The sequence below is a fragment of the Marmota marmota genome, unplaced genomic scaffold (genome assembly GCF_001458135.2).
Source record: "Marmota marmota marmota unplaced genomic scaffold, marMar, whole genome shotgun sequence".
In the NCBI taxonomy this organism is placed as follows: domain Eukaryota; kingdom Metazoa; phylum Chordata; class Mammalia; order Rodentia; family Sciuridae; genus Marmota; species Marmota marmota.
Window position 1 is genome coordinate 530282 of NW_026005734.1, and position 18440 is coordinate 548721.

The 18440-nt window shown below is 50.6% G+C and overlaps 1 gene segment (V, D, J or C); it reads left to right on the forward strand.

The window, feature by feature from the left end:
- Positions 1 to 1811: 1811 nt before the first annotated feature.
- Positions 1812 to 16673, forward strand: LOC107160908. The segment is given in 4 exon segments: positions 1812 to 1951; positions 2055 to 2362; positions 16445 to 16500; positions 16589 to 16673. Coding segments are annotated over 4 exon segments (495 nt in total).
- The last annotated feature ends 1767 nt before the right edge of the window (positions 16674 to 18440 follow it).

Below are 18440 nucleotides of genomic sequence, written 5' to 3' on the forward strand. Positions count from 1 at the left end.
GTTCTGCTCTATTGAAGGGTCTCCCTGAGGATCTTCTATATAATGAGATTGTGGCTCACAGATTTTACCATAAACCACTGAAGGCAAAGATGAATCCATAGGATGTTAGACTAATGAAGGGCCTTAGAAAGTAAACTGCAGCCCCTTGTTGTACAGGTGAGGAAACCAACTTGAAAGGTATTTGCTCAGAGTGACTTGGTGGCAGGCAGAGCTGGGATGAGGACCCCTGGATGCTAATTTTTAATTTTGGAGGTCTTCTGGTTAGGGTTCTGGGTTTCTAGGTATGTGATCATTCCATTAGCAAATGCACAGAGGTTGACTTCTTCGGCTATCTATAACTCCTAGCTTATTTCTCTTGCTGTATTGCTCTTGTTAGAATCTTGAGAACTGTACTGCCTAGGAATGGTGAGAGTGGCTATTCTTGCCTTTTTATTGATTCTAGAGGAAATGCTTCTGTCTTTCTCCATTCCCTGTGGGGTTGGCCTTGTCATGTGAAGTATTCTGATATTGTGATACTGAAGCCAGAATTAGACAGGCAGAGGGGCAAGGGTCACATCCAGAGAATGGAGGAAGTGAAATGCTAATTCCTTCAGAGCCTTTCTTCCACCCTTATCAGGACAACCTGCCCTGCTCCACTGGGTTGCTAAGGCAACCTGTCCCAGGAATTGTCCCTCCCTACAGGGAGTTGTGAAAGGTGTTAGTTAATGCATCCTGGGCCCCCTTCAGGCTGGATCCCTCCACCTTGGCTCTCTGGCCCATCTGCTAATCACCTTTTGGCCATCCCCTGAGCTTCTCCTGGGCCTAGTCATGTATGCAGGCAGGAGAGAGATAGGGGAAGAGAGCAGGGAGCAAAGGAAGCCTAGGGCACATAAACATGCAAGAACTCTCACTTCCTGAGACAGCAGGATACCAGCTGTGGCCCCTTCTCTGTCCCTGAAGAAGTCTATGTCACCCTGCTGTAAATAAACCCTGCTTTATATGCTTCCTGGGTGTGCTTCTCTAGTGGTTCACCATGTGGGTGGGGGGAGAACTGGTCAATGGTAACTGACAGTTTCACTAATAAGAATTTTCATAGAAAAGAATTCATAGTGATAAATGCCTACATAACAAAAGAGAAAGATCCCAAAGAAACATTCTATTATTTTATCTCAAGATGGTGCAAAGCAGGAAAAAACAAATTTCCAAACCAGTAGAAGAAAAGAAACAGTTAACATCAGAGAAATATTGGATGAAATAAGAAATGAAAATTTCATTGATTCAATGTAACAAAGGATTGGTTCTTCAAAAATATAGACAAGGTTGATCACTCCTCAAACTAACCAAACTAGAAGAATGCAGACTGTAATAAATAAATGTAGAAAAGAAAAAGGAGGTATCCTCACAACCATCTCTGAAATATGGACACAAATCCAGTTGATAAAATTCTTTTAGATGAGCATTACAGATTGGGCTTTGGGGACATTAGCATGGTAAACACCCAGAAGCAGTTTCCCATCTCCCAGACTCAAATCATACTGTATATTCTCCATCATCCCAATTTCCCTAGCTCCAAGAATTATCTATCATTAAATCTGGCTTCAGAATTAACATAGATATGCGCATCATGTGATTTTGTGCATGTATAAAATGAATAAAATTAATGGATGATTAGATCAAAAGAGAAGAAGTTCTAACTTCCTGAATGCTCCTCTGTCCACCATGCTGCCCATGACACTCCCGTCTGCTCTCAGAGCTGCTCTACCTGGGCCTCCACCCAGAGCTGCTATATAGCAGGAGGACATGCAAATAGGGCCTCCCTCTGCTCATGAAAACCAGCCCACCTGACCCTGCAGCTCTGCACAGGAGCCCACCCTGGACTCCCAGCTCAGCCCACTCAGTGATCAGGACTGAACACAGCTGCTCACCATGGAGAGTGTGCTCAGCTGGGTTTTCCTGGTGGCTGTTTTCAAAGGTAATGAATGGAGAACCAGAGATCCTGAGTGTGTGAGTGGACAGGAGTGAGAGAGAGAGTGGGTGAGTGACAGTGTCCTGACCAGGTGCCTCTGTGTTTGCAGGTGTCCAGTGTGAGGTGCAGCTGGTGGAGTCTGGGGGAGGCCTGGTGCAGCCTGGGGGTTCCCTGCGACTCTCCTGTGCAGCCTCTGGATTCACCGTCAGTAGCTACTGGATGAGCTGGGTCCGCCAGGCTCCAGGGAAGGGGCTGGAGTGGATCTCATACATTAATACTGGTGGCAGTACTTATTATGCTGACTCTGTGAAGGGCCGATTCACCATCTCCAGAGACAACTCCAAGAACTCGCTGTACCTGCAAATGAGCAGTCTGAGAGCAGAGGACACAGCCACCTATTACTGTGCCAGAGACACAGTGAGGGGACCTCAGTGTGAGCCCAGACACAAACCTCCTGCAGGGCGTCCAGGGCCAGCAGAGGGCGCCCAGCACACAGGAGCTCAGGGTCAGCCAGGAGCAGGACAGAGCGGGGGCAAGGGCTGGATCCTGCCTCTGGGGGCCTCTCTTCTATTTGTTTACACTTTTCTTTACTTTAGTGACAGGTATTTAGATGGAATTTACTCTGGTGTGTTCATATCTGCAAATGGGGCCTTTGGTCAATTTCCCTCCACCTTCCTCCTTTCCCTCCCCCCTCCTTCACCCTCCATTCCCTTCCGCCCCTGCTCTACTATCCACTATATCTTGATGTCCCTCTATCCCCTTATTTTACTGTACCTTCCACTTCTGAGAGAAAGCCTCAGCCCTTGACTCTCTGAGCCTGAGATATTTCACTCACATGATGTTCTCCAATGCCACCAATTTACCAAAAACACTCTCATTTAATTCCTCTTTATGGTGAGTAACACCCCACTCTGTACATGTCCCACATTTTCTTTACCCATCCATCTGGTGACAGGCATCTAGGCTGGGTCCATCCCTTGGGTGCTGTGAGTTTCTGCTATAAACACTTGTGTGGCTGTGTCACTACAGAATGCTTAGTTTACATCCTTAGGACTGTAACAAAACGTGCAATACCTGGTCATGTGGTGGTGTCTTAGTCAGCTTTTTTGCTGCTGTGACTGAAAGGTCTGACCAGAACCACTTAGAGGAGGAAAGGTTGATTTGAGGGCTCACAGTGTCAGAGGTCTCATCCATGGACAGCAGGGTCCATTCCTCAGATCTCAAGGTGAGGATGAACATCATGGTGGAAGACTGTGGAGGAGGGGAGCTGCTCACATGATGATCAGGAGGCAGAGAGAGACCCTCACCAGATACAAATATATACTCCAAAGCCAACCCCCATGCCCCACCTCCTCCAGCCTCACCTGCCCACCTTCAGTCACCTCCCAGTTAATCCCTTACAGGGGATTAATTCACTGATGGGTTAAATTCTCTTACCCAATCATTTCCACTCTAACCCTTGTTGCATTCATACAGGGGCTTTTGGGGGGACACTTCACATCCAAACCATAACACTCCACCCTTGGCTCCCAGAAGCTCATGACCACCTCACAATTCAAAATACATTTAGTCCATTTTCAAGATTCCCCATAGTCCCAATAGTTCAAGCCCAGCCCCAAAGTTCAGGTCCAAAGTCTCCACTGAGACCCAAGAGAAACCAGCATTATGAGCTCTAAAGACCAAAGCAATTTACAAGAATCCACTATATAAAGGTACAGAGTAAACACCTCCATTCCGAAAAATAGGGGCACAGAAGGAAGGGCTGGGGCCAACTCAAGACTGAAATCCAGCTGAACAGGCAAGTCCTGGAGCCCCACGTCCAGGATCTGGGCACAAGGCATGGTGACGTTCTCTCCAAAGTGCTGCTGAAAGCCCAGTCCTTGTCCCAGATGCCAATCCAATAAGAGGACACGGATATGAGAAAAAGGAGAAAGAGGGTTTATTATTGCTTTTCAGAAAAAAAACACAGGGCACTTGGGCTGGGGGTGTGGCTCAAGTGGTAGTGTGCTCACCTGGCATGCGTGTGGCCTGGGTTAGATCCTCAGCACCACATACAAACAAAGATGTTGTGCCCACTGATAACTAAAAAATAAATATTAAAATTCTCTCTCTCTCTACCTCTCTCTACCTCTCTCTCTCTTAAAAAAAAGTTTTCTCTCTCTATCTCTCCCTCTCTCTCTCTCTCTCTCCTCCTCTCTCTAAATAAAAAAAAAAAATTACAGGGCACTCTTGTCCCAAAGGTGTGATTCTGCCTGAAAGGACACCTGTAGAGTCCACACAAAGTCCAAGGACTAGGCCACACATGAGAAGGTCACACAAGAGATTTATGGTCAGTAACAGGAGGCATAGCAACAAGGCTGTCCCTCCAGGAGAGCAGCAGCCTGTGGCACTTAGAGAGCAGCTTATAGCCCTCAAGAGGGATCTCCTGAGCTGTTTAGGAGTTTAGATGAGGTGGGGGTGATCTCAGGGTACTTAGGAGTTTAAGCTGGGTGGGGTGATCTTAGGGTACTTAGGAGTTTAAGCTGGGTGGGGGTGATCTCAGGGTACTTAGGAGTTTAAGCTGGGTGGAGGTGATCTTAGGGTACTTAGGAGTTTAAGCTGGGGCGGGGTGATCTCAGGGTACTTAGGAGTTTAAGCTGGGTCAGGTTGATCTTAGGGTACTAGGAGTTTAAACTGGGGTGGGGGGATCTTATGGTACTTAGGAGTTTAAGCTGGATGGGGTTGATCTTAGGGTACTTAGGAGTTTAAGTTGGGGTGAGGGGATCTCAGGTTACTTAGGAGTTTAAGTTGGGGTGGGGGGTTCTTATGTACTTAGTGAAGCCAGATTTAAAGACAGGTAGTTAGTGTAGTTTGATCAAATCCGTCTAGTATCAAGTACAATCAAGGTTGAAGGCCGTATTGAGAATGGAGTCCAGGAAAAGGGGGATTGAAAAAGTCCCCAAGGCAGGGAGCCCATCCCAAGGAAATGTTAATGAAGCAGCTCTCAGCAAACATGGAGATGCTAATCCAAAAGCCCTTCCTGTCCAGGTTACTCCTAAGCCCATCTGCCCCTCACCTTTTTGCCTTCCCACCTGCATTTTATCACTGCAAGGTAACAGAATCAAGGACAGGAATGGGACAGGAATGCGGGAAAGCTGAAAGAGAACCTTAGCCATAAAAGAGGGAAGATCTTGCCCTTCCATGGTTCCACCTCTTGGGTCCCCTTCTTCATCTGGGAGAAGTCTTTTCTGCTGTCCTTTAATAAAGCTTCAACTTTCCACTCTAAACTTGTCTCGGTGTCCTTCTCTGGTGTTATCCTTCAGCCTTGGGGAAGCAAGGACTCGTCACAGTCAACAGCGGTAACATTAGGAGTTTAAGCTGGGGTGGGGGTGATCATTCAGCAGGCACATGTTCTTAGGGAAAGTTAAGCAGCACTGCCTCAGAATCCAAACTTTGGAACTTTTGATAAAATGACTCCTGACCTGAAATGGTGACTCTGAGGCCAATATTGATCTGATGCCAATAGTGCCCATCAGCAGGAGCAGGGGGCTGTTAAAGAGGTGCCTCAAAGGCCACATTCCACCCTGTTCTCTGTTGCAGTTGTGATTCACCTGTTCACTTGAAGAGAGTCCTTTCTGTGGTCTTTTGGTGCCATCCCCAAAGTCTGGAGTTCTTCCTTCCTGTGGTGGGTGTGTGCTCAAGGACAGATAGCTCTGCCTAGGATGGGGAAGAGAGGTAATCCTGTTTCCCCTGAGATTAGGGAGGGGGAGATTGGGGAGGAGCAGGGAGAGAGGAAGAGAAGGAAATGTGTCCATTTTAACATGAGTGCAGTGTCAGAGCAGAAAGGGTTGTACTCAAAGCGTAACGTGACCACTGTCACACTTGTGCTAATTTGCAGTTCTAACAACAATTAATGAGTGTAATCCCCCAAATACTCACCAAAATTTATTACCACTTGTGTTTTTGGAATTGCGCTTCTGCCTACAGTGAGAGGAAATCTTGTTGCAAAGGCAATACATTCCAATCCCACGGCCATGATCATACTGAATGGAAAAGCTAAAACATTTCCCCAGATATAGGAACAAGACATAGATGGCCCCTCTCACCACTCCTACTGAACATAGTCCAGGGATGTGCATTTTAACTCAGGTGCATTTACACAGGAACACAGAGCAGCATTATTGAGGCTCAAGTGACGGCTCTGGGGTCCCCAGGGTGAGACCCTGAGGAAGCTCAGAAGAGTCTTTTCCATCAACTAAGGGGAGGGTCTTCAGTGGGATTCCCTGAAGGGCTGTCCTTGGGACTCTCTGTACATCAAACAGTGAGCTAGCCCAAGATTGCGTTATGCTTGAATTTGGGACCCCCAAAAGAACACCAGAAACCCAGATTGATGTAAGCAGCAAAGAGGTGTTTATTGCGAGCCAGCTTGGTCCTCCTCGTGCACACAGCAACTGGTGATGCTGAGAGGCTCCGCACCCCGGGTTTGCAGCAGTTTTATACACTCTTTGGGGAAGGCAGGGACCCCACATACATCATAGCATCTCTTAGCAAATCATCACACACCACAGGAAAATCATAAAACAATTCTAAAACATGATTAGCCCATTCACTGGCGGGAACAAGTTGGGTAGGGGGGATTGATTACTAGGAGAGGGGGATTCCTTTGAACTGAGGGGAGTTCGTGCTGAACTCCATAGTTTCCCAACATGTTATCAACCACCATAAACTGGTGAGGGTCATCTGGCATCCCAGGTATTTCCCTGTCTCATGCTGATTGGTGGCTGATGGGGAGTTGCTATCTGGCACAGCAGATCTCTTCTGTGATTTGTAGATAAACAACTCAGCAGGGTGGGTAAGTGACTAGGAGTGCTCTGTGGGTTTTTCCCAAGGACAAGGGTCACGCCCCCTTCCTTGGACAGGCTTTGCTCTGAGGTAGAGGCTGGCTTTTCAGACATGAGGGACACCCAGGGCCTGGTCTTCCCAGGAGAGCAAGTGTGAGGACCTCTGTGCCTACAGCTCTGAGTGGGTGACACAGAAGTCCCTCCATCCTGCAGAAGCTGAGCTCTGGCCCAGGAAGCAGCTACCACTCTGTCCAGCCCACTCTCTGCTGTGGACAATCAGGACACAGTCTAGGAGACTCCAGACCCCAGGGGACACTAGTGTCAGTCAAGTCCTCTCCCTGTGTCCATAGCCTCCCTCCTAATCAATCCTCCTGAACCAATTTGACATTAATATTTCTAGAACTTCCCAGGAAGTGAACAGGACCTACCTGCTTCCACACTCAAGTGGAGGGCCAGACTAGGACACATGGCCCCATCCATATCAATACATCAGGAATTTACCAACTCCCCCAAGCCACAGCCAGCAGGGACTCCCATCACTTGTCCATGCTGGGGAGGGTCTGCCTCCTACCGCAGTGACCATGGCCACATGAACATGGCCAGGCCTGCAGTGGGTGGGTTGGATCATTGGTGGTAGCATCACATACTATAGCCCAATCCTTGAATCAAGGGTCAGGGTCACCACAGACACACCCAAAGTGATCTTTCATCAGCGTCACTGTCTAAAAGCGGAGGGCATGTTCAGTCTCACTGGGAGACACCTGGGGATGTGTGTGGTCAAGACACAATGTCCCAGCAGGGAGGTCACTTCCCACAGGGAGATCAGGTCCTGCAGGATCTCAGTCCCAGCAGGTGCTCAAGGCCTGCCGAGGGAGCTCAGGACCAGCAGGGGGAGCTCAGGATCCATGGGGGCACTGAGACCATCAGGAGGCTCAGGACCTGCAGGGTGCCCCAGATCAGCAGAGGGAGCTCAAGTCCAGCAGGGGAAGGTCAACACCAGCAGAGAGGGCTCAGGACCTGCAGGTGGCTTAGGGACAGTAGGGGCATCAAGACCAGCAGAAAGCTCTGGACCAGCAGGGGGAGCAGAGGACCAGCAAGTGGAGATTAGGACCCCCAGATGCTCAGGAGAAGCAGGAGGCTCAGGAACATTAGGGGCGTCAGGACCAGAAGAGAACTCAGGGACAGCAGGGGTCTCAGCACCAGCAGGGGGAGCCCAGGACAAGGACATGAAGCCCAGGACAAGGACAGGGAGCTCAGGACCTGCAGGGGAAACTGAGTGCAGGGCCAGAACCAGGGGCAGGTGCACAGGCAGTCTGGGCTGGTGCTCAGGGTTCACAGTGTCCTCTCTAGAGAGGAGTCCCCAGGGAGCAACTCTAGCCGTGTGACAGTGCTCCAGAATAGCACAGTTCCGAGGAAACAGGAGCTCATTCTCACAGGAACAGAGGCAGAGCTTTAAACATGGGGGCAGAAGTGCCTCTGCCCTAGTCTCTGCGTCAGATCTGAGAAGTTCAGGGGAACCTGCTTGGTCTTCTCCCACCAGACAAGCAGCAGACTCCTGGGTTCTCATCAGGACGGTCTCTGGGGGCTGGGAGGAAGCCAAGAGCATCCAAGCTCTGTAACCCTTAAATGCAACAGGTTTCAAGTCTTCCCTCCTCCACCAGCAGACCTGCCCATACCAGACTCAGAACTGAACAAATTGTCTTTTTAACCAACTCATATTCATTCTTCACGTCTCCCTTTCCCTGTCCTCACCCAGAGAATGCAGCTCTTGTCTGGGGTCACAGGGCTCAGGCACTTAGCTGGAGGCAGGTGTGGTGAGCCTGTGGCCACTGCAGGCCCCTGGGTAAGGCAGAGGGGATTTCTTAGTCACCACTGCCCAGACCCTCCTGGTGTCCCCTGGAAGGACAGTTTTCGAAAGTACAAGTGACCAGGGAAAATGTGGCCTGGTTGTGGAAGGGACCTTGCTCTGCTCAAACTTTCCTGCAGTCACTGCCACCACCTGGGCTTCAAGGTGACTTGCAGGACACCCCCTGTGGGCTGTGAGCTCTGGGGGACAGTATGCAGGTCTTGCTCAGCCGTGTCCTTGTGGCTGCAGCATGTGCCAAACCCTGGAAGCCGCAGACTGCTCCATGAATGTCCTCCCCCACTGACCTCTGTGCCAGAGTCCTGGTCCTCTCTGCCAGGGATTTCCCTCCTTCCGCACAGAAGAAAGTGATCCCTGCCTCTCCCCTCAATCTGTCAGGAAGAAAACAGTCTCACTTACTGGACAAGGATCTGTTTTCAGCCACATGGGCTTTGGGAGAGCGTCTTACAGAACTCACTTGTTCCATCCGGGGAGACTCTGGTGCAGAAAGGAAGCAGACCATCCGTCTCGGTAAGAGTTTCCCTGTTTTCTCAATGTTCCTTTAATTTGACTTCTGTCAAACTACTGCCAATATAAATTTAGTTTCTATAAAGTCATGGGAAAACTAGGGAGTTTGTTAGAGGAAACCAGAAACGGTCTTGCTCTTATTGCTTTGTATTTAAAGGCCTTGAACATGACACAAGCCCTGTGCTCTCAAAGCCCATGGGAAAGGGGTCTGTGTCTTGTTAGACTACCTAGCACAGCACCCTCCACGACCAGGCAAGCTGGCCCAGGGCACGTGGACTGAAGCTGGCCAAGCCCCCATGCAGGCTGTGATTGCTGAAGGGGGAATGAGAGGAGGGTGGAGAGGAGTGTGCCCTCAGGGGTCCCTCAGCCTTGAGACCTGGCCCCAAACTCTGAGGGCAATGACTCGTTGGAGGGAAGTGGAGAAAGTTTGGAGTTTTCGTAGTTCTGAAAGAGCACACACTCTCCCCTTGGGAATTTCCCACAACAACCTTAATTCTCTGCTTTTTCTGGTTTGTGGAAACTGTCTGCAAGGCAACACTACTCTAAATTGTCCAATTTCCTCCCCAGAAACCTGGGCTTTATGTGCCTATCAGACTTCCACCTGTCCCCATGTCCCTGCTGTCCTTACACAGAGCTCAGAGCAGCACGACAAGGCTCACGCAGTGCACAGACCTAACTGGGCACTTGCACAGAGTAGGATGTAAACAACGTCCTTGTCTGTAATCAGGAGGATGAGGAGGTGCACTCATTTCCACCAACGTGGCCAGGAATCATTCATGTCCAGGGACAGAGGGAAAGGAAGCAGAGGGTTTGTGCAGGAGTGCAAGGGAGACAGACGCATCAACCTGCATAATGTATGCGGTGGTGACCTGATGGGGTCCACTGGACAGCGTTAGAAAGTGGACAAAGTGTTTCAGCGCAGTAGAGTGCTGAAGCAGGAGCTGTGCTTCCTCACCAGCAGGAAGCTGCAGCCACAAGTCACTCCCAGGAACCATGAAGGACGCTCCCTGGGGACAGGCGTGATGCGTGAAGGAATCCACATACTTTTACTACAGCATGAATGAATTTTGTTGTTCTTCCCAGAAGAAAGAATTATGCAAGATGGCCACCAAGTCTGGAAACCAGGAGAGTCTTTAAGAAAGAATTTGTCGTGGGTGACAGAATGTTACTATCTCTAGTTCTCAACTAAATGGCCACCCCACAGACTGCATCTTTGAAATAGGGCAAAAAAAAAAGATGAATTCATCAAAAAAGATGAATACTGGGGAGCTTTAACAGCTTCTCACCACTAGATGCATCTTCTAAACAAAAATTAAAGACTCTTTAGAAATAAAGATATATAATTAAGATTCAACAAACATATACAATATTTCATTCATGAATGACTGAATACACTTGCTTCTCAGCAGCACATGGATCCTTTTCTAAAATAGACCATATCTCAGGCCACAAAGCAACTCTTACCAAACAAAAAAAAAATAGAGATAATATCTTGTGTTCTTCAGATCATTATAGAACAAAATTAAAAATCAATGATAAGATAAAAAAATGGAAACGTCTTTAACACAGAGACTAAATGATGTGCTATTCAATGATGAATGGAGAGCAGAAGACATGAGGGCTGAAATTGAAAAACACTTAGAGGTACTGTTGTAGGGACACACGAGGCAAGGCACCAAAGATAGCAGGAAACAGTTTTATTTGGCTGCAGCCAGGTTCAGAGGGCACAGCTCTTGCTGTAATCAATCAATCCCCTGAACCCCGAATTCAGGGAGTTTCAGAACTTTATACCCAGCATGTAAGGGGAGGGGCTCAGAAGTTCACAGTCTGCAGAAGTTCACATAGAAGCAGCTTTTTCCTTCACTGTTCTGGGCAAGTTAACTCTTCAAGGACCACACCTGAGAAGGGGGGAGCTTCTTCTCCCCTCTCTTTCCTCCCCTGCCAGCTGTTACCATGGAGCCCAGTTGTAACTTATCTTAAAAATGTAGACATCTCTATGAAGCCCAGCTCAAGGCCAGAGGCCTTGTTTGCACATTTCTTCAAAGTACTATACTGGATACGTTTGTGAAAAACTAGTAAGGGGGTGCCCAGCACCTGGAGTGCTGGTATCTTCCCGGCCAGTGGCTAAGTAAACAGGGCGACATGAAAATAGGAAGTTTATCTACATTGGACTCTTTCGCAGAGACTCTTTTGTTGACAGTCCCCAAATCAGCCATGGTGAAGAGGGCTTTTCTGTGGAGAAAGGGGGTGCCACTTCAGTACCTGAGAATACTGATGTAACATATCAAAATTTCTGGGTCACAGGAAGCAGTTCTAAGAGGAAAGTTTGTAGTGTTACCTGTGTTGAGGATCAGGAAAAACTAGGGACAGAAGAAACATACGTCAATATTGTAAAAGCTATGTAGATAAACCCAGGCCAACATCATGGAGAAAAAATGAAAGCATTCCCTCTAAAACCTGGAAAAAGACTAGGAAGCCCCCTTTCACCACTTCTACTCCACATAGTCCTTGAAGTTCTTTCTAGTTATTGCAATTTTTAAAAAAAGACATTAAAGGGATGTGAATAGGAAATGAAGAGCTCAAACTATCTCTGTTAGCTGACAACACAATCCTATGTATAGAAGACCCTCCCCCCGAAAAAAAACATTAGAAAACATCTAGAACACATACCTGAATTTAGAAGAGTAGCAGGATACAAACTTAACATCCATAAATTGATTGTGTCCTATACACCAAAGTTGAATCAGCAAAAAGAAAAGTAAGGAAAACTATCCCATTCACAATAGCCTCAAAAACAACAACAAAAAAAAAAAAAAAAAAACAATGAATTACTTGGGAACCGATCTAATAAAAGAGGTGAAAGACCTGTAACAATGAAATATAGACAGCACTAAAGAAAGAAACTGAAGAAAACCTCAGAAGATGGAAAGATCTCCCTTGCTCCTAAGGCTTAAGACTTTTGAACTGAGCATGCAGAGGGAATGTCCGTCAGTAGCCTGTCATGATTCAGTGTGTTTTGCAGTGTGTGGAATTGATCTAGAATTGTTCACTGTGAATTGATAATGTCTACGCAGTGCCCAGCATTAAGGAGTAAAATTGTGTTGAGTAAGGAGAAAGATAAGGGGGAAAGGCAGGAGAACAGAGGAATCCTAGGACATATAAAAGTGCAGAACACCTCGCTTCTTGGGATACCAGGACACCAGCTAGGGCCCCTTCTCCCTCGCGGGAGAAGGCTAGGTCACCCCTTTCTAAGCAAACCCTGCTTCACATGCTGGCTTCCCTGAGCTTCTGTAACGTTCAAACTCAACCTGTGGGGAGCAGGACTCCTCACAGATAACCGCCGTGTCGAGGGTTCCAGTGCGTGTTGGGCTGGCTCCATGGCTCTGCCCATCTTATAGCAGAACGTCCTGGTGGAAGGATGGGGCTGCTCGATTCACAGCAGCCGGGAGGCAGAGAGAGAAAGAGGCCGGAGGCAAGAAATTCCCCTCCAGCTCACCCGCCCCCCACACCTGCTTTGTCCACCTATGCCCAGTGCTCTGGTTTCCACCATCTCCCTGTGTCCACCCAGCTACTGAAGGACTGACCCAGTGATTCCGAGCCCTCGTGTTCCGGTCACCTCCTCAGAGCCCACTTGCAAACACTGCTGCAGATCAGGCCTCCAGCATGTGAGCCTTCAGAGGGACTCCACGTCCACACCTGATGGCAGGCACCCTACTAAGCACAGAAGGACAGCCCTGCCACCCCGAGGAGCACAGCGCTGTCCTCCCCAGGACACCCCAGCTCGAGGGGATGCTCCACCCTACACTCCTGCTCTGTGCCACTTTCCCAAAGGAGTCCCCATGCATGTCCCTGGGGAGCGGGGAGTGTCCAACTTCCTGCCGTCCATGGGAAGGCCCCTCCTCTTTACCGTACCTGCTCTCCTAAGCTTCCCCTGGCCTCTTGGTGTGTCCAGTTAGAACATCTTCCCAGGAAGAAGACACAGATGAGGTCACTCTATTATAGTGATATCAGGACAGGGTTCCTCCATGATCCTCTTTGGCAGGTAGAGATAGGAAGGGACATTTTCCAGAACTCCACGTCTTATCTGAGGTGGACTGCCATCAGCCAAGGAAGGCATGTGACCCCAGAGACTGGATGTCCACCCCCACACCATGTTGATGGAGGCTTTTCTGGATATTAAAATCGCAACCCACATTGAGACAGCCAGACGGTCGTACACACAGAGAACGGACACTGCATTTAAACTGAAATTGTGGTTGAAAGAGCAGATCTCAGTCTTCCCCAGGGTCAGAAGGCGAGTGTGGCAGAGTGGCTGCTTCTTGTGCTGATGCTGTCGGCCACAGGCCACGAAGCCCTGCTTCCATCATGACTGCTGCGCATGCAGCAGTGGTCCCAGAGGGTCACAGGCCACTCGGGTCCTGTGGGTACATTCTGCCATGCTGGAGCCTTGACAAGCCACCTGCTGATGCGATCTTGCAGACATCCCTGCGGTTGAGCAGTGCTGCCGTGTTCCAGCCCATAGAACTCGGTCCCTTCAGGACGAGTGCGTTCTTTGTGACAATAACATCTCAATAAAGGGGTTTCAAAAAGATGGAGTAAAAGCCTAAAAAGCTTTCCAGTGTTTAGTGAGTGAGGAACAGGCATCTGAAGTCTGGTTTGTGAGCTGTGTTAAGCCTGGAGTTGTACTGCTGTCAGGCAGACCCCAGCCTCACACTCTCCAAATACCAGGCGGACTTTCATTGGGGACCCACACCGAGGTACTGGTGGCCTCTTACCGCTGGGTGGACGGACTGGAGGCACTCGGCCTTCAGGAGCCCCAGGGCAGCAGAGGGGCCCATGGGCTGCTGCACAGTAGGGCAGGGAGGTATGTTGGGTCTCCTCACTGTGAGTGCACTGAGCAGACTGTGCCCCTGGTGACCTCAGGTGCCGCACGGGGGGTCTGCATCCCAATCTGTAAGAGCAAGTTTAGGCCTTTGAGGACGTGCAACTGTTCTCCAAACTGCACCTCACATCTCTGAAGACAGAGGAAACCTCATCCATGTCAGACGGCTTCTCATTTGTGCCTTCAGTCTGACCCCTGACCTGCTTGTGATCTTGAGGTTATTGGGACCAAGGGTCCAGATGAGGGTGCGTGTGTCTCCAATCTCCTCAGATGGGCCTTTCAGACCCCAGGGCTGACGGTCCTCAAAGACCATGCCCTTGCTGGGCACAGAGGCACCATCCCAGCTGCTGGGAGGCTGAGGCAGGAGGAGCCCAAGTTCAAGGTCAGCCTGGGCAACTCAGCGAGAGCCTGTGCCAATATAAAATAAAAAGGGCTGGGTGCATAGCCTGGTGGTGGACGACTTACCTACCACACACAGGACCTCTGGTTCACCACAAGTAACTCAAAAAGAAATGAGCAAAGAGCACCCCATGCCCTCGCCTCTGGCCCTACGCAGCTCCACAGTCCTCTAGGGTCCTTCTACCCCCAAAGATTTTCAAGACTCCTCAGGTGCAATAGCTCCAAGGCCCCTGAAAGGCCTCTGCCACCTAAAATCAGTCCCAAAGGACTGTGTCCACCCCAGGGTGGGAACTGGACTGACCTGGAGAGGGGCATGCCTCTGGCACTGTGAGTGTACCCTGTCATGGCCTGTGCCCTTCACACTCTCTCCCACACTCCTGTAGGCAAGGACTGTCATCACCCAGAGGAGGAGGGGCACGAGGTCCCCAACACTTAGGCCCAGCTGGGCTGCAGGAAGCGCAAGGTTGGGGAATCCCAGAGCAGGGGTGCCAGGGGTCCTGCCTCCTGCCCAGAGTGGGGTCTGCACCATCACCCACCTTCCCTGGACTCCAGCCAGGACGGAAGCTCTCAGGCAGGATCAGCTCTGCCTTGAACCATCCCTGCCTTCAGCAACAAACTGAAAACAACCACCACCAAGATGGCAGCAAGGTGGACGCTGTCTGAAACGGCCCCTCCCTGGGATCCCACAGAGTCCAGAGCTGCAGACTCATCAATTTCTGTCTTCCGCGGCACTCAGTGAACACCTTATCCAGGCTCACTCTCCCTGCCCTCTCAGCAACCAGTCCTGGGCCCAGTACTGAGAGCGCCCTGCCTTGGCTCTTGGGATCTGCTCTCCTGGCAGCAGTGGGGCCCCTGTCACCCAGCAGGTCAGATTTGGCCTCCGCCCCTTGCCAATCGGACTCTCAGAGTCCTTACAGCTGCTCCTAGAAGAACCAGAGACCCTGCAGAAGGACCAGGAGTGAGAAGACTGCCCGGCGTTATGGTGAGATTGCAATAAATCACCGAGTCGATCTTAAAGCAGGAGACACAACCTTTGTTGGCCAGCTGGGGGTCTGCATGCACCAGCTGGCAGGCCAAGGGAGGGCTGCCAGTCTACACCCTTCGCCCTCCTCCCGGGGTTAGAGGACACCTTTATAGTCCAAAACCACATGAATCATAAGTAGCTGCTGCTATGATTCAAAACCATAAGCAAACATCATGAGATCTAAAATCATAAGCAGAAGGGGGAGTGGGCCAAAACGTCCCTAGTTTAGCACAAGTTAAATAATGGTTACCAACGTCTAGACAATTAAACTCCGACAGGGTCTGTTGTCCAAGAAAAATGGGAACCAAAGAGAGAACAATTTTACATTGTATAAGAATTGCCATTTTATGTCACCAAACATGCTGTGCTAAGCCACTGTAGATGGGGACAGAGGGAGGTGTTCCCATGGGAGAAGAATCTCTTACATGACGTGGAGCCTCAGGGTAAAATGGAGTTTGGTCACTGTCCATATAGCCTGGCCCGTAACAGCGGGAGGAGGGCTCTGCTGGATTTATTAATCCAAATCACCTGGGCAGAAACAGACTGTGTGTGTGTGTGTTGCTGAATGAGGTCATCTGACAAAATCCCTGGGTAAGTTCCTGGTGTCATGTTGGAATTGGATGGAAGACTGGAGGCTACTTCCACCCTCCCCACGTCATCTCTGAAGATCTGGCTGGTCAAAGTAGGTGGCCCTGAGAGATGGAGAGAGATTCTCCTGTAGGATTCGCTGGGCCTGAGCTCTCTCTGTGGGCTTGCTGGAGCTGCAGGTACCTGAAACACTGAATGCGTGATGACATTTACTATTAAAAAAGGGTCCAAGTCTGGAAAGTTGGGCCGTCTGCACTACATAGCCTGTTCTGTGCCCCTTATCATTTTTATGCAAAGTTGTTTCTTTCTTTTTCTATTTCTGAGAAAAGCAAAGCCTGGTGTGAAGTGGAGAAAATACTGGAATAAAGCAACAAGGTCAGGGAGGTCAGGGAGAAGGAAAGCCACGGAGTTGCAGACTGGCTTTGCTGATGAAGCTGTCTGGGCAGGCAAATTGTCTGCACCTCTCAGAATGTGTGATGCCGAGCTCAGGAGGCAGGCGTGGGGATGCAGGGGTGGAGGCCATGGTCCTTTTGACTCAGCACACCCTCCTGCCTCACAGGGCAGAGGCCAGGCAGCAGTCCAGCAAGCAACAGAGACACTGGACAAGCATCTCCAGGAACGCACCCAAGTCCTGGCTGTCCTGATGCATCTTAATGTCTGCTACTTTCCCCCCAAAAGTGCAAAAGGGGATTTGGGGGATAGCTAATTGTGCCCAGAGCAGAAGAAGGCCAGGTGTGGAGTGAGCACTGCTCACTGCACAGCCTCCTCAGAGGACCCCTCCCAGCCCCCGTGCGCCACCCTTCCATGGCTGTATTTCCAAATGCTGGGCTTCGCTGCTCAGGCGCAGCCGATGACTGCTGTGCCTCCATCAGGCTGGATGAACTCTGCTTTTGCCGCAGCATTTGAGGAAAAGTATCCATCCACACGGTTGCTGAAGGGAGACCCTGCACACCGACTTACACATGTGTGTTTGGGGAATGGAAGGTCCTAACATGAGTTCCTCACCTTGGGATCCAAATTAGATGAAGTGGACTTCATGGCCTCCCAAGGCATGAGACCACAGATACAGGTCCCTGGAAGACTGTGCCCCGTGGTTAAAGAAATGAGACAAGGAGAGAGATCACAGGCCCTGGAGACAGCCTGGATCGAGCTCAGGCCCTGCAGGCAGCAAGGGTCTGGGACTCCATCCTGACCTCGGGGGCTGGTGTGCAAGAATTCCTCCCTGCAGGAGCAACACCTCACCAGGAGCTCCACATTGAGGGCATCCTGTTCTTCAGTGATGAAGCCCCATCATGCCAGGGTACAGGATGCCATGATCGCCCCCCAAGGAGAGAGCTGAGGGGAACAGGCCAGGGCAGCAGAGCCACTGCCAACAGGTCTCAGTCTGTCAAACTGTAGGAGAGAAATGAAATCACCCGGGATGCCGACCTCGCTGAAATAGTACCTGCTGGGTCTTCAGGAGTGGAGCTGGGAACAGCTGCAGCCACAGGAGGTCAGGCCCAGTGCAGCAGATGGTGGTCCACTGTTGGGCGGCCTCAGCTGTCCTCCCCAGGGCTCCAGAATCTCCTGAGGAGCAAGAAGCCAGCACAGAGCCACAGGCGCTGGGGCGCGACCCCATGCACAGGGCAGGCCTCCGATGGGCAATGCCCTGGGATGATGGAAGTGTGTCTGTGACACTCCACCTGGGACCTGGAGCGGCTGTTCATCTCAGCCTGGTTGCCCTGACTGCAGTATGTGGCTGCTAGACCCACTGTGGATAAAGCAGGCACTGCCGTGACGTGCACCCACGACTCAGTTGTTAAGCCCAGACCACCTGCCATCTCTTCAACCACACCCCATAGCTGCCTTCCCTGTTCCTCCCTGTCTCCTCACGGCCCTGTGTGCAAGGTGAGGGAGGAGGGACCCAGTGGCGGAGGCCGTGACCACAGGTAGGACCTGCTGTGTGCCCGGGGCAGGCTCCAGGGTGCAGCTGGGCAGTGACCTGGGCAGTGACCTGGGCAGTGACTCAGCCCCCACAGGGAGCATGTCCTGGCCCTGCTAAGGACTGCTTTGAGGACAGCGGAGGGGAGATGAGGAAGCACGGAGCGGCTGCAGCTCCCAGGCCCACACACCACAGCCTGAGGACAGGCAGCAGTGGGCATTTAACAGCTGAGCTCCGCTCAACCTTCCCTTTATCTTCACTAATGGCACCATCGTGTGTACAGGGAGAGGCACAGAGCTGGGCAGGGAGGGGTGAACTTGGGAGAAAGCTCAGGGCAGCGCATCCAGATGTGTTGGAGCAAGGAGGAAGTCCTCCACCAACACCCGAGGGAGCAGGGTGGTTTGAAACGCGCCCTTCACCGGGGCCTGGAACTCGTCTTCCCTGGGAGGTGCAGAGGCCTCATTTCTGAGGTCTGTGGGTTGGGGGGGGG